Source organism: Colias croceus, chromosome 4 (genome assembly GCF_905220415.1).
Source record: "Colias croceus chromosome 4, ilColCroc2.1".
Lineage (NCBI taxonomy): Eukaryota > Metazoa > Arthropoda > Insecta > Lepidoptera > Pieridae > Colias > Colias croceus.
The window spans coordinates 11,090,447-11,106,136 of NC_059540.1; the positions used below are offsets into that span (position 1 = coordinate 11,090,447).

The following is a 15,690-nucleotide window of genomic DNA, read 5'->3' on the forward strand; positions in this document are numbered from 1 at the left end:
TTTATTATAGAGTATAGATGATCTCTATCTAGGTGTTAGGGTTGTGATACCCACTCGCGCTCTTAATTATTACGATAAAAAATTATATGACAATCCCACTAAGTACCTATAGACCTGAGAGATTCTCACCAGAAGAAATAAATAAGCGACCCAAGTACCCTTTCCTAGCGTTTGGCGAGGGACAGAGGAAGATTGGTAAGATTTTTCGACTATGACGTCGCTGGAGATTTTTTTAAGTGACGCCATGGACCAATATACTCTGACGTAGAGAGAAATTTTTTTCAGTATTAGCACCTATCCCTAGTGCATCTTCTAATCACACGCTCACTTAGGTAGTAGGTAATTCTTTAACCCCAATTAATTATATTATTTTTGTTACAAAACTCTAGTGACCCGTTTAAAATCTATCCATTCATTAATACTTAAAAGCTTTTTTTTTCAGTTTGGTAGTTACTAATTTTACTTTTAATTAATTGTTTTATACTACACATTTTGTACAGGATACAGGCTTGCAGTCCATGGCAGGCGTAGCGGCTATCTTGCAGCGTATCTCCGTGATACCGGCACCAAACCCCTGGAGCTGAAGATCAACCGGAAAGTGTTTCACGAACAATATGTGGAATGAGGTGTGCCTGTGAGATTGCTTTCCAAGGTCATTTGTGAATTAATCCAAGTGTCTGTGGAGGAGTTCTTAGGGGTGCTAATTGACTAAATGTGACTAAATGTATTTTAACGCAATAAAAATTTAATCAAGTCTGCATGTTATCTTCAGTATTTTGAGTAGGTACAATTCCTCGAGGCTAAGTGTAAAAATTGTTTCTTTTTTCTTGTTGTCTTTTTTGTGCGAAGAGCGTAAGTCCTACTAATACATTCAATCGTATAGTCAAAGTACCTGTTTACCTATATGTGTACTAAATTAATGATATAATTAGGTAATTTTCTTATGCACCTACACCAGCTTTAAATTTAAACAATACATATTATCTAATCTGTGTTATAAGTTTGTATACTTTTTAAAATGGTTCAGTTTCGTAATTTAATGTTAAATGATAACGTTAAAAGGATGCATTTATTTCTTACACACTTAACTTAAAATTATAACTTGTTGCATATTTATCGACTTTTACCTTATCAATAAATACAACTTCATTGGTGTTTTCTTCATTAATTATTAAGTAAAACGTATTCAATGGCATCATGTCGTTGGTTATATTTATCATATTACTAATTTTCGTTTATTTTTATTTTAGATACCAAAAAACATATTCCTACTGGAAAAAGAGAAATATCATTCATGACACGCCATGGCCTATTATTGGAACTCATGGATATAAGATTTTTGGCTTGAAAAGTAATGCTGAAATAGGCATTATTTTGTATCGAAAATATCCCAAGGAAAATTTCATAGGCTATTATCGAGGTAGCACCCCGGAGCTATATGTGAAAGATCCTCAATTTTATAAGAACATTTTAACCCTTGATTTCGATCACTTTTATATTCGAGCTGTAGAGCGGAATCCAGAAAAAGAACGCATGATGTTGAATTTGTTTAACTGCAGTGGGGATTATTGGCGTCTCCTGCGACAAAGACTAACGCCTGCGTTTACGAACCAAAAGTTAATCAAAATGTTTCCCTTAATCGTAAGGTGCGCTGAAAAGCTTCAAGTAGCTGCCAGTGAGGTAATCGCGGGCGGTGGGATCGTGGATGCTTATGACATGATGGCACGTTACTCCATGGAATGTATATGCTCGAGTGGTTTTGGCTTAGATACAGACATAATGAGTGAGAGAAATTCCCAATTTATGACGTTGGGTGAGAAAATTTTCAGTAGACAGGAATGGCAGACTCGCATTTTGGCTATTGGGGAAGCAATCCCATCTATTTGGAAGTTCGTGAATACGTTTTATGTCGATCGTCGTGTAAAAACGGCCTTGATTAATCTTGTAAACTATATGCGTGCAAAGAGAAAATTTAAGCCCAGTGGTCGTAATGATTTTATAGACCTTTTGATGGAGCTAGAAGCTTTAGGAACAATGAAGGGAGAATCGTTTGAAAGAAAAAACGCTGATGGTACGCCTGTGGAAATAGAACTGGAAATGGATTCAGAAGTTTTAGCAGCACAGGTTTATATCTTCTTTGCTGCTGGATATTCTACGTCAGCTATAGCCGCATCCACTACATTACATTATTTAGCATTGTATCCTGATGTACAACACCGAATTCAAAAGCACATAGATGAAATATTAGCTAAACACGACAATAAAATAACATATGACTCAATATGTGAAATGAGTTTACTGGATATGGCATTGAAGGAATCTATGAGGTTGTTCCCACCAACAACTGCCTTTTCCCGTATCTGTACAAAGCAATATACTTTTCCTGGTACGAATATAACTATCGATCCAGGTGTTAGAGTGGTGATACCGACACAGGCGGTGTATTCCGATGAGAAGTATTTCGATAATCCAACCGAATATAGGCCTGAGAGATTTCTGGCTGAAGAAGTAAATACGCGCCCAAAATATACATATTTACCATTCTGTGAGGGTCAAAGGAAATGTATAGGTAAGTTGAACTAATTTAACAAAGGAGGTGACGCCATTACCGTCTTTACCATAGGGGCACAGGGGGCCAGTGCCCCCATCGTCATGACAGCCAATTTTTCTCACATAAATCTCAAAATATTTTATTAAAAATCAATACACTTTTCTCGTTGCCAGAACGACGTCAGATCATTTTCAGATTTATTCGAATCAAAACATCTATGTATAGGAATAATTATTCGAGTGATTCGAACACTTACTTTTCTTTGAACTCGGCTCCAATTTTTACATTTTACGTTTTTGGTGGGATATCATTACTTTTTGGACAGAAAATTACTCTGCAAATTTGATTTAGTTTATGAATATAATACTTTTTATATACGATTTTTTTTTCTTGCGGTTTCTCTGTATGGTTTGTTTAGTTATTTTCTATATTTTCTTGGTATGTTATGAATGTCAGCGGCCAGCGCACATTGCTGTTATTATCTGCAATTTTTTAAACACGTTTTCTGTTTAAAAAATTACATGATTATCTAAACATCCAGCCAGCGTGAATTTGTACACACACTATTACCAAGATGCAAAGATCGTTGTAGAAGAATCGTCGCCTTACTCCATGACGTGCGGTATTGCCATGACGCGATCTTGAAATGTTACTCTAAACGCGTCTATATATACGCAAATTAAATCATTTCGACCTTCGACGAAGCCTTCTTCCATTAGGTACACTGAAATTAGGTAAAACTAAACTAAACACTCATAACTAAAGAATAAATAAATGTGAATATGTAAAATTATATATTATTTTTGTTCTGTATGAGCAATATTTTTATTACAATTTTCGAACACGAACACGAACACGAACACGAACACGAACACGAACACGAACACGAACACGAACACGAACACGAACACGATCACGAACACAAACTCAAACTCATGAAATCTCCTTTCATTAATTTAATTAGGATTTATGTTCTATCTAGCTTTGTACGAAAATTGAAATATAATAAATCATTGATATATGGTTGGATTCGCAATTGATTTATTTGATGTTATAATGGGTAAATTATTACATTGTCCCAATGTAAATGCTTACGAAAATATTTTAATAGAATCGAATTCAAATAAAATTAATTTACATACTCAACGTATTTTTCAGTAACATAATATGTTTATATTATGATAGTTTAGCTGGTTATGCGAATGAATTTGTGATTAGTTATAACATCTATACTTATATTATAAAGCTGAAGAGTTTATTTGTTTGAACGCGCTAATTTCGGGAACGACTGGTTCGTTTTTAAAAAATTATTTCGGTGTTAGATAGCTCATTTATCGAGGAAGGATATAATATCATCTCGCTTAAGCGCGTCACACACGGTGAAGATTACAGTATCTTAAGGTATCCGGTATGAGCGTTCTAACCATCATTTTTCTTTTTGTCATTGCCTACTAAGACCCCTGTACTTATGACCCGAAATTTTGTGTCAGTTTTTCAGTTTTCTTCTTTAGCTTGAAGACACTCGCTAAAACCACGGTCCGACGCTGCGACTATATTATGACTAGGATTCTTCTAACGGTGCATTTACATCAAACGCACATAGAACTAGAGCTGGAACAAGAGCATTCTTACGTGTTCTTAGTATAAACGAAAACTCGTATTCAGTGTCGTTCTGTATGAGAACATTGCCACAGAGTAACAACTAGTAGCTAGACATTGCATACAATTTTTTCGAACGCACTAAGAACAACGAAAGAATGCTCCACGCCTGTTTAAAAACTAAAATAATTTGACATAGTGGGGCTAGAATGAGCAATCGCTCGTTTGATGTAAATGCACTAGGTTTTATCTCTATTTTTTTTTATAAAATGGTGTTACTTTTCAGTGTTTGGTGAATCCTAACTCCTCAATTAAATTTTGTAGGTGCTCGTCTTGGATCTTTTCAATCGATGGCGGGAGTAGCGGCTATTCTACAAAAGTTTAATGTAGTGATTGCGCCAACATCCAAAAAGGAGCTGAAGATAAATCGAAACATCCATCATGTACAAGTAGTTGATGGAGGACTCCCCGTCAAATTAATTGCAAAATCAGATCGAGCTAATATGTGACCTGTTTAAAATATATATTTCTTAGGATATGTCAGTGAGCGAATTTGAATAAAAATTAAATAATGTATGAGATAATAAACTTTATTATTTTAACATTCCTAACTGGTTTACATTCCCGATATGTATGTACCTACCTATTTAAAAGTAAATAATAATACTAAAAGGTAAATAAAAGACTCATAATATTGTTATAAAACGTTTATTTTTACAAAATAATATTAAATCTGGCACCAATTACATTAAAATAATATGGCAGAATTGTACAATAATCCACGAAGGATAATTATATATTTACAAATATAATAATATGTTATATAATATATACAACTGTACATTTATTTATATTCATTAAATACACCGTTACTTCATAATTTTGAGTATTTACTTCAAAAACAGCTTGGTAACAAAAATAGTACTTACCTATAAGAATATTTTTAAACCAAGAGAAAATTCATTTATTTCTGAGTTCGATAATTTTTTCCAAAATCGTATGAAAATATAATATTAAAAACGAATATCGCGCTCAATTAATTAAAAATTGTGGAAAATCAATTGTGCGCGATATTCTAAATATTTATCTATACATATATTTAAGTAGGTAGTACTAGTTCCTTAAGGGTTTGGTCTAGTAGTGCAAACAAATGCATCCTGTCATCCTATATGTAAATAATACAAATGTACTAAGGGAAAGTTGCTCCACTTAATTTTTAAAAATTAAATCATTCGTATGCATACTTTAATATTCGTAATAAGTACCTAAAATGACAATTTGAAACAATTTTCGTGAAAATTACACCGGGTGATTCTTTTTATCAGTACACAAAATTTGCGAATACGTTCTATCAAATTTTGTATATCATAAAAAAAATGTAATGTTTGTGTAAAAAATTATAAAATAGAAAAATGCGCAAATGAAAACAAAAGATATTTATTTTTGACTAGCTTCCGCCCGCGACTCCGTCCGCGTGGATGTCGGTGTTCGCGTGGATGGTTTATTTCTCCATTTTGAACTGGGAAGACGTTTCTCACTAAATTAATATTAGACGATTATGATTCACTCCAGTCCAAACAGCAAATAAGCAGGCTTCTGCTTCTGCAACGTTTAGTTGTCCCTGAATTTGGAAAAAATAGTCATGTTTCTTATCTATGACAAAAGTGTTATTTTTTTGCATTGTATTTCAAATATTAAATTTTTTATTTTTAACCGCATCTTCCGCATTCATGTATTTGGCCGGAATTAGACATTTAACTTCTACTTACTAGTCCCATTTTCCCTTCTTGATATGGGAATGTATAAAGTAATTTTTTTAGATATTTCTCGTTATACTTTTAAAAAGTTATAATTGTCATTTTGCTCATTAGGTAAAGTAATTTCGATATCAGTTTTAAGTTTTTTGATACCTGCAATAATAACGTCATAATCGCCTGCATATACTTATCGATTACACCCTGTATACAATCCACCATCCACATTCATAATGTTTTCCTGTCCTCCTCTCCTTTACATTTTAAATGAGTAAATCTGCTACCACTGAAGGATGTTTCATTGTGATCAGCAAATTTTCACCACTGTTGTCGATTATTTGTTTTTCATTTTTAATCAGCAATTGGGAATCATCAGTTTTATTTTTTGCAGATTGGTGATGTACCCTAACAATACGTCGAAAAGGGAAAGCATCAACGAATTATCGTTTTCGTCCTCTTTTTTTATTCTTCGCGTCTCTGTTACTTGTGTTTGTTTAGTTCTCAACACCTATTGAATTTTCTATGTTATTGTGATCTTCCATTACATCTGAGTTTTGATGATGTGATGATAATCCATTCGTTTTAATATTGGTACTTAGAGGTCTAAACTAGAAATGGTAGACTAAATTTGTCAGCGCGTCTGTAAGATCAGAATATAAAACCAACATCCTGTATTTAAGTTACAAAATTAATAATCAAATAACATGCCGCTACGTTCAAAATGACTAGAAGAAAAAATTAAAACACCTCGACATATTTGGAATTTTGGAGTAAACAAATCATTTTTCCCGTATGTCCCAAGTTCAAGTTCTCAATACAAGTTTATATTATGTTTCGTATTTCTCAAACGAAAAATAAACATTTTTGGAACTTCAAAAAAAAATTATATTATAAGAAAATTTATGAGCTTACTTTAGTTTTAAAGAAATATACATCCCTTTACTGACACCCCGTAAAATAACGAAATTTTTGCCAATCACCTTTGGTTTCATTAACTTTATGTTCGAAGATAATTTTTTTTCTAGTAGTTACACGCATATTTTTTTCGTTTATTTTCCATATCGAAATCAAATGTTTAAAAATACGAATATTTGCACAAAACTAAGATAAAAATAATCAATTAACAAAAATATTAAATTTAATGAAGTAGAGCAACTTTCACTTCGGTATGAAGGAAAATCGAGCGTAGAGCACACGTCAGAACGCTCCGGCCCAAGGAGCGCGACTAAAGAAATTCGCTAGGATTTTTCCTACTTATTTTAAATATTTTTTTAATATTTAAAGAATTATCAAAATTCAAAAAAAATTTTTTTAAAGGTTTAATACTCATTCAACTCGAATAAATTAATGGAAAAAATAACTTTTAGCAGTATTTATCAATAGTTTTTGTAAGGCAAAAAATGGGAAATTTAATGAATTTATAACGTTCTAATTAGGAAAATCATAAGTTTTTCGGCAATTGTATTCAGCAGATTTTAATAACGACTATATAAGGATAATAATGCGCTGATCAAATTGTATAAATTGTAATCGGTTGCAACGTAGTGAGTGCACAAACTTAGCTCGAAATGTCTTTGGGGGAAAGAGACTTATCTTGAAGGCCTGATTAAGGTAACATAAAGTAACTTTATAAATGTGAAAAAATTCATGCGCATTGCGTATATAACACTAATTGATAAACAAGAAAAAAAAATTCAGTTTATCATTTCAATAGCCGGGAAAAAATTGTCAAATAACTTGTGGAAAACGCAATTTTGCTAGACTGCAGCCTTAAGTTATAAAATATTATATAAATTTAAACGACAGATGGTAACAAATTAAAAGATACCCCATTATAAAGTAAAAGTGTGTAAGATAGAAAACAGGTGACCAAAAGTTACAAGTTTTTTTTTAATATTATTTAAAGATTTAGATCAAACTAGAGCCAACAAAAATGAAACAGCCCCCATACCATGATGCCAGAGCAGTATTACTTCCAGTTTCTTTTTATAATTTTTATATATTTCCCGTTATATTTTTAAAAAGTTATTAATGTCATTTTACTCAATAAACTTAACTTTGGAAACCAATAATTTAAACCGATTACACCCGGTTTATAATTCGTCTATCTGATCACTTTCCCACACTGGCAATAATGCTGCTATAAGACATCACTTGAATTGAAAAGAATCTATTGTCTATTATTGGACGTATTGTTAAAATGTCTATTGCTGTGATATTCCCTCAGTAACATAAGCATTTGTTCTTGGGGCAGTGTGGTGGGTACACGATGCAGAGGTCCATGCAGTACACGTCAGCGCCTTCTTTGCCTTCCAACTCGCCGACCGCTTCGCACACGCTCCTGTAAAGTTAATAAAAGTTTAAATATGTGTCCGTGTTAAATAATCTATGAGTGTCTATCTATATGAGTGTTAGGAAAGCCGTAGCTGTTCTATTTGCTTTCCATTTTAGTAGAGAATTGTATTCCTACCCTACTGTTACGAATTATCCAAATACATCTATGGAATAACATGATTCTAAGAGATATCCATAGATAACTTAAACTATAAATTTCACATAAGATGTTGTTTAAGTAGGAGCCATATATTTTAACTTTATTGGGTATGCTCTACCGTTCCTTATAAAAAAGATATATTAATATGTTTACATGATGTTTACATTCATTGTATTACCGTTCAATTTAGTGAAATTATGAAATTTAAACGATGCACATCAAAAATGACTCATGATCAAATAGCATATGGCTATCCATATGTAAATATTACATACTAGATATTAAATACTCACGGGCAGTGGCACAGTGCTTCTGGGCAGTTAGGCGGATAACGAAGACAGTTGGTTTGACACCAGTGTTGCATACCCGGGATCATGCGGTAACCATCCGATGGCAAACACACTTGGTCCCTGAAAATTAGATTATAATTCTATAGCATTTTATTTTGGATTATTGTTAACAGAGGTACCTATTGCTAACAACGTATGTATGTTTAAGTTAAAATGTATAGGTATGTATTATGTTTACGAACTAAGAAACTTTTCTTTGATCAAGATGAATGGAATTCGGAATCCTGTAAATTCTATAAAACCATTATAAAAGTCTATAATCTCTGAATTTATATTTTTTGGTTTTTATGGCATTCAAATGCTTTATAAATATAAATTTATAAAAATCAGGCGGGTCACGAGTGGCTGAGTTGGTTAGGCATCCGCCCCGGAATGGCGCGAAGGATGCGGGTTCGAGTCCCGCCTCTTGATCGAATTTTTTCTATTCTTTATAAATTTATAAGTCCATAATCTCTTCTAAATTGTAAATTTTTCTGCCTACGTGTACATCACAGAAATATTAAAATATTACATAATTAATCATTCAATTAATACAAGAATATCTACGAGATTCAAAGTTACACCAAATGCCTTCTACACAATCTACAACAAAAAACATTGAACATTTAAAAGACCGAGAATGTTATTTACAACTCACACTACACACATACATGTTAGTCACTAACACAACAACACAAAAGAGAATACAAACACACACAGTTATTCACAAAACAAATCCTAGAACCCAGCCCACATGTAATATCCCACTTGAGAGACCAAAACAATACCTAATTATTATATCAGTAATTAAATCCGGTGTGTCATAGTCAGATATATCGTTGCTGAAAGAAAAATCCAATTTACAGTGCACATCTATAGAGAAATAAAATATATAATATAAATACAATTATTAAATGGATGTTACCTAACGTCTTGTACTTTTGCCAGCTTATAACTTTTGTCTTTGCTGAAATATGAAGCAAATTAATAAATATTGCATAAATTAAATATAAAAATAATATTACGAATAGTCTCCTAGAATTTAAAAATGCTATATAAAATATTATATAAATATACATATTTAATAGTTATAATAAAGTAATGTGCTTTTGCAGAAAATAGAGTGCAAGATATTTTCATCAACTGGTAAAAAACATATTTACAATAAGAAAATGTACATGGAGTTCTTAACGATTGGTAAATCGGTAATTATTTATTAAGAGCTTTCTCTACAATGTAGAGCTTACAATTTAAATTTCTTACTGTTTTATAATTACAATTACTAAGCAATAAAATGTATATCAGATCAGCTTACTTTAAAAAAGTGAAGCACGTGCTCCGTTTTTCTTTTCGTAATATAAATCCGATCGTTTTAAAACAATATTCTCTATGAAAATAATTATTAAACCCAACAGTCTCTAAAACATGTACTAATTATTATTTTAAAAGAATTATATTTCCTGTATCAAATCTTATGGTAAACTCAATCATTACATAAAAAAACTGCCAAATTTTTTTATTTTATTTCTTGTTTCCTGTAAAGCTCGGCTAGGTGCAAAAATGTAATACATGTAGGTATATTCATTCAATCATAACCTACCTGACAACAAGCGGAAACACATTCTGTGGCATACTATAGTCCCTGTAGTACAGCAGGAAGGGGTTATCCCTCCTGAGGTCGCCCGCGAAGGCAGGCGGTAGACCACCAGTGCTAGTTATGATGCTGACGTCAGCGCAGTTCCGGAAGGTCTCTGATCTCCCGCATCCGACAGCTTCCGTGCCGTTGGGACAAATGCCCCACATGTTACCTGGGAATATGGAGAAATGTTGGCTTTAAAGATAACAAAAAACGTTAAACATAATTGTATTTTAGTTTAGATTATGAATTAGGTAACAGGAATAGGAATTATTCTACAAATTAGCTTACATACAGTCTCAATTATCAGCTGATTGAGCATTTTATTTACAAGATAATTGGCATTCGCTTCTTTTGTGACATAATTGAAAATTAATCGAAACATGCAACAAAATGAAAACGAAAATGCCTGTGTAAAAATTCTACAGAACCTTGGGTTGTCCGATGATACTTGGTACCTACAAGGAATTTCTAAATGTGGACAAGTTACGTAAGTACTTACATACAAAATTTGGAGATACTTATGTACCAGTTACCTGTATAATAAGTCCATTGTAATACACATTGTGTACACGTGATATAAGGAGGCAGTCGCACTCTATATCTAAATATCTCTTTCTTCGCCGTGTCTAAAGGTATAAGGAACCTGTCCTCTCGTGTTCCAGCTACGTATAGAGGATATCTGTTAATATAAGAAGCAAATTACAGTTTATTCTGAACTATGGTTTGAAGAAATTTTGCCTATATTGATTAGAAATATTGTAAAACCTTCTATAAATAAGGTTTGTGGTGCTCTTGGAGTGTTACCATTAAAATCACGGAAAACAGTCCCATTATCCATTTCAAGCATCTTTCTTCTATAAATGAGACCTTTGGAACTTATTATGGACAAAAACTCAAACTCAACTCAAAAACTCAAACATTCATTTATTCAAATAGGCTACTATTTACTATTTAGTAGCACTTTCGAATCGTCATTACATAAGTATTTTTAACATTAAACTAATATTCCCGAATATTATGACGTACCTGTCGAAGCATTCCTGTGTCGCTTCTTGTTTGGGATTGTTATTTGGACACAACTTCATCACGAATGTGCCCAAGTGGTTTGCCGTTAATTCAATTTCTACTTCTATTTCCTGAAACAAGCATTTTCATTAGTATTGAAATTGTATCACATTTGCTAGCAGGTTCTCCCAATTTATTTTAAGTTCTAAAGAAGGTATATGAAACTTATTTTCGCACTTTCAATTCATAAGCTCTACAACGAAGTCAAAGGTTCACAACTTGCGATACAAAGTTTAATGTGCAGATAGCAAATAGACCCTCTCTCCTTTTACAATCCTTTTTGGCGGAGTGGAAATAGGTAAGTATACGATGTGAAAATTGAAAAAGAGCCTGTGTGCCGAGCACACATGTCAGAAGTGAAACTTCATTGGCAATATTCAAATATACCAAAATCGTCGCCCTACTCCATGACCTGAGTCCGACCTTGAAATTTTACTCTCAACGCGCCCAAGAAGTTTCACTTCAAAAACTAAATGTACATACCTGTCCAACACTATAATGCCGTGTAATAATGCCTTTCCCATACATGCCGCCCGCCTCGTGCGGCCGGGGCACAGCCAGGTTGTCCGCGTCCCCGCACACCCCGCACCGCCCCTGGTTCTGCTCCCACTGGACTGAACACACGCTACATCAGCCCACGATCGTGGTTCAAATATTTGGTAATAAACTAGTTGGTTAGGTATATTTAATACTGTTTGTCATGGTTTAAAGCTAGGGTAAGGATGGGACATTACTTCAATTGTAGCTACCATTAGGGCTAGGTAATCACTGTTTTTTGTCATTTTTAGCAGTCGGTAGGTAGGTCATAAAACCATTAGAAATTATATGGCTTGGAATATTTATAGGTCTTTAAACGTGTTTATGATTCGACGTGTGAATAACACCTTATAAATAACACATGTCTCAAAAACTAGTAGACAATTGTTTGTGATAAATTTATTGGCTGGGTATCCTAAAATAGGTAGAGAACTCTCTAGTCTTTTTCATAAAAGTCGCTATCGCTACAAAAGTTACACGTGCCAATATGTACGTGTGTGACTTTTTCTGTTGTTATGCGGTTATACCTACAAACATTTAAAACAAATAATTGTTATATAATTGGTCAACGGAAAGGACAATACAGTGATTAGGCTTATTATTGTTTAACAAAAAATACATATTAATTTAGTATTTCAACTTTTAATTGTGATGCATTCAATCATACACAGAAATAAAACAGTTTTATAATACATATTATAGTCATATTATTATCATAGTCGATAGAAGTTGATATATGCATGTCAACTCTGCAATCGAATCAATAATTCAGTACTCAATTGATACTTAACAGATAGCATATTGTTTTAAATAAAACAATGGCTAAATAAAAAGTGCGAGAACACCTTTGAATACAAAAGACACCCTGTAGTTCCGTCAAAACATGATGATGTAAGTTGCGTAAAACCCAGACTTGTCATGAACGATTGAGTGCTTTAATAAGTACATAATAAGCTTTTAAGCAAGTCACTCCAATGCAGATCAAAATTCAAGTTTATTGACGTATTCCTTACCGCTAACAGTAGGTCTAATTATAGACACCAATTCTGCAAAGATCGTGTCGATATTGACACTGAACAAAAAACAGTAAGTATTCTAGAGTATAAAATCTTACAATCTTTTTTAAAAGATTTTATCGCTAATTTATTTATACACCAGTCACGATTGAGTAGCAAGCGCATGCACCTCTCGAATTACCAGATAATTGGATCTCGATTAGAATTTTAAAAACATTTATATGTAGAATACCAATTTGAAACTATATTATGAAAGATCCTATGTTTCGTTTTAATGCATATTTCAGTAGCAAAGTTATCCATGTAGTAAATTTTACGAAACATATTCAGCTGTACGTAGCGACGTTTTTATCAGAACATACGTTACAGAGAAGATGCACTTTTTTATCACGAACTGCTTCTACTGATCACACAATTTACGAATTCCTTTTAGCTTTCACTTAAAAGCTTAACTTATTATAGTTATTAAGCGTACTGCTTAACAAACGCTTAAGATTTGCAATGCAAAAGGGCATAACTGCAAATTACTGACCGGCATATCCTCCACAAAACAGCTCGTTGTCATTATAATTGACCGGGTTAGGGAAACCGAACCGCCACATGGAGTTCCTAGCTGGAGGGTCCATGAGCCTCCCGTGGCCCTCTGCACCGCGGCGGGCGCTGCCTAACATCTGGAAATTAAACCATTTATAAGTTGATGATGATGATGATGATCCTTATGTTCTTTTATACAAATAAAATAAAGTTGAATTTCTCAAACGTTATTGTTTTGGTTGATATCTACTATCTAATGCGTCTTTAGTAACAAATTCTTTGTTATTAGAAAGAAGAAGCTCTACCTAGAAATTGTTTTAGAGCGACGCTTTTGACCATTTAAAAAAAAAATTATAATAGTCTGCTTCTTTATTGGATGTAAATTTTTGTAGGAGAAAGGTTTAGGCTATATCTATATATATAAAACTCAAAGGTGACTGATATAGTGATCTATCAACGCACAGCCCAAATCACTGGACGTATCGGGCTGAAATTTGGTATGCAGGTAGATGTCATAACGTAGGCGTCCCCTAAGAAAGGATTTCCCGAAATTCTTGCGGGAACGGGGAAAAGCGGGGATGCACGTACAAAGTCGTGGGCGGAAGCTAGTGTTTTATAAATTTAATAAACCTAGGATACTCTACCGTTTTAATATATTTTTTATTGTAAATTAAATTTGCGAAATAGTGTTGAGTCAACTTACTTGTAGAAGGAATATCCAAAAAGTGAGAAACGAAGGTTCACTTCGCCTTTTGAGGTCCATCTGAAAATAAATACATAGGTATATAGGCAATATGATTAATCTGAAAGCTTAAAAGCTTTGAGGAAAATTTTACAAATTACACAAATATTAATTTGCAAAATATTATTATTATATATTACATGTTTAATCTGTTAGTTGACGTATGTTCGTCATAACATTAACATTTTTTTACAAGAATGCAAAAGAAATTCTATCATTAACGATATAAGATGCTATTTTATCGTTTCTAGACTATTAGTGTCAAGTTAATCTTTATGAATACAGCCAATAGCACTATACAAAGTAAATTTACATACCTACATTTTTTATTTCAATTTGTTAAATCGCGATTTATTAAAACGAGGTATAATTATAATAAATTCATAATATTATGTTCGTAATATTAATTTATATACGGCTATCGTTTTCTTTATTAAGTTTGAATCCGATAGCCTAAAATACTAAATAATGTTTCAAGCTATTTTTAATAATTTTTAATAATTCACATACTTATAGACATTTTTCTTATTCATTTCTACGATTTTTTTCTTTTATATTGAAAACAGTATTTTTGAGGATTATTATTTGCAGCCCATTTGAATATGTGAAGAATCAAGTTTCAATTATTTATTTTGTAAATTCCAAAAAAGCTCTATGCAAGTTGCAGTTGCATTTTTCTATCAAGTTTGTTGACGGAAAAACGAACTGCTAATTCTTAACAAATAGAAAAATTTTGAAAAATTATACATATTGTAATACTAATAATAACCAATCAACTCTATTCATTTATCTTCTAGTGGTTTTATTATCTAAAATAACTAATTAACTCTATTCAATTTTGTTCTAGTACCGTTTTGATTGGTGCTATTATAAAGTGATGATCAAGGCTCATAGTACTTTGACCTCTGGTTTGCGATGACAACATCACTCATAGAGGTCAGTCAATGAACTGTAATAATTCAATATGTTGTCTATGGCAAATGCTAATTCGGTTACTGATTACTCACTCATGCATTACTTATATGGTGTGAAATCATAAGATACACTAAAATAATAAGATTGATTTAATCCTAATTGAATCTTGTAGTTAAGTACTTCAAGATATTGTTATAGAAAAATATGATGCACATCTGGAATAGGACTATAAAGAAAGATACAGTTTATTCAGTAGGCATTATTTATGTGTAGGTTACTTTACGACTAATCTGCTGGGATAGCTCTATAATAAATAACTAGAGCAATCCCAGAAGATATTGTTCGTATTTTTCGTATTTTCTCTCCATAAGAACCTTCCTTGTGCTTTAACAAAAATGTTAAATATTGACGTGTTTGTTGAGCCATTCTCAGGTTTTACGACTAGCACATTTGCGGAATCATTTTTAATTACATATTTTTAAAAAGTTTTGGGCGTTTGATTTATAATCCTCGGT

At 32.6% G+C, this 15,690-nt stretch overlaps 2 protein-coding genes across 3 annotated transcripts in view; one reads left to right on the top strand and one right to left on the bottom strand.

Moving 5' to 3' along the window:
* Positions 1 to 739: 739 nt before the first annotated feature.
* LOC123691020 (cytochrome P450 6B6-like) lies at positions 740 to 4,719 on the top strand (the record flags this gene model as incomplete). The annotated part of the gene is made up of 3 exons (XM_045635198.1): positions 740 to 780; positions 1,251 to 2,569; positions 4,475 to 4,719. Coding segments are annotated over 3 exons (1,545 nt in total), but the record flags the coding sequence as incomplete, so codon positions are not given.
* A 2,959-nt stretch (positions 4,720 to 7,678) lies between these two features.
* LOC123690905 overlaps positions 7,679 to 15,690 on the bottom strand; it is a 49,915-nt gene continuing 41,903 nt past the window's right edge. The window contains exons 2-11 of one of the 2 annotated variants that reach the window (XM_045635034.1): positions 14,222 to 14,281; positions 13,517 to 13,655; positions 11,915 to 12,045; positions 11,393 to 11,502; positions 10,900 to 11,045; positions 10,328 to 10,535; positions 9,653 to 9,694; positions 9,516 to 9,569; positions 8,692 to 8,808; positions 7,679 to 8,245 (exon numbers count right to left, since the gene is read on the bottom strand). In XM_045635034.1, the coding sequence (XP_045490990.1) occupies positions 8,128 to 8,245; positions 8,692 to 8,808; positions 9,516 to 9,569; positions 9,653 to 9,694; positions 10,328 to 10,535; positions 10,900 to 11,045; positions 11,393 to 11,502; positions 11,915 to 12,045; positions 13,517 to 13,655; positions 14,222 to 14,281 (1,125 nt within the window). In that variant the 3' untranslated portion in view covers positions 7,679 to 8,127. The remainder of the gene's footprint in view (positions 8,246 to 8,691; positions 8,809 to 9,515; positions 9,570 to 9,652; positions 9,695 to 10,327; positions 10,536 to 10,899; positions 11,046 to 11,392; positions 11,503 to 11,914; positions 12,046 to 13,516; positions 13,656 to 14,221; positions 14,282 to 15,690) is intronic. The other variant, XM_045635035.1, reaches the window with a different exon arrangement.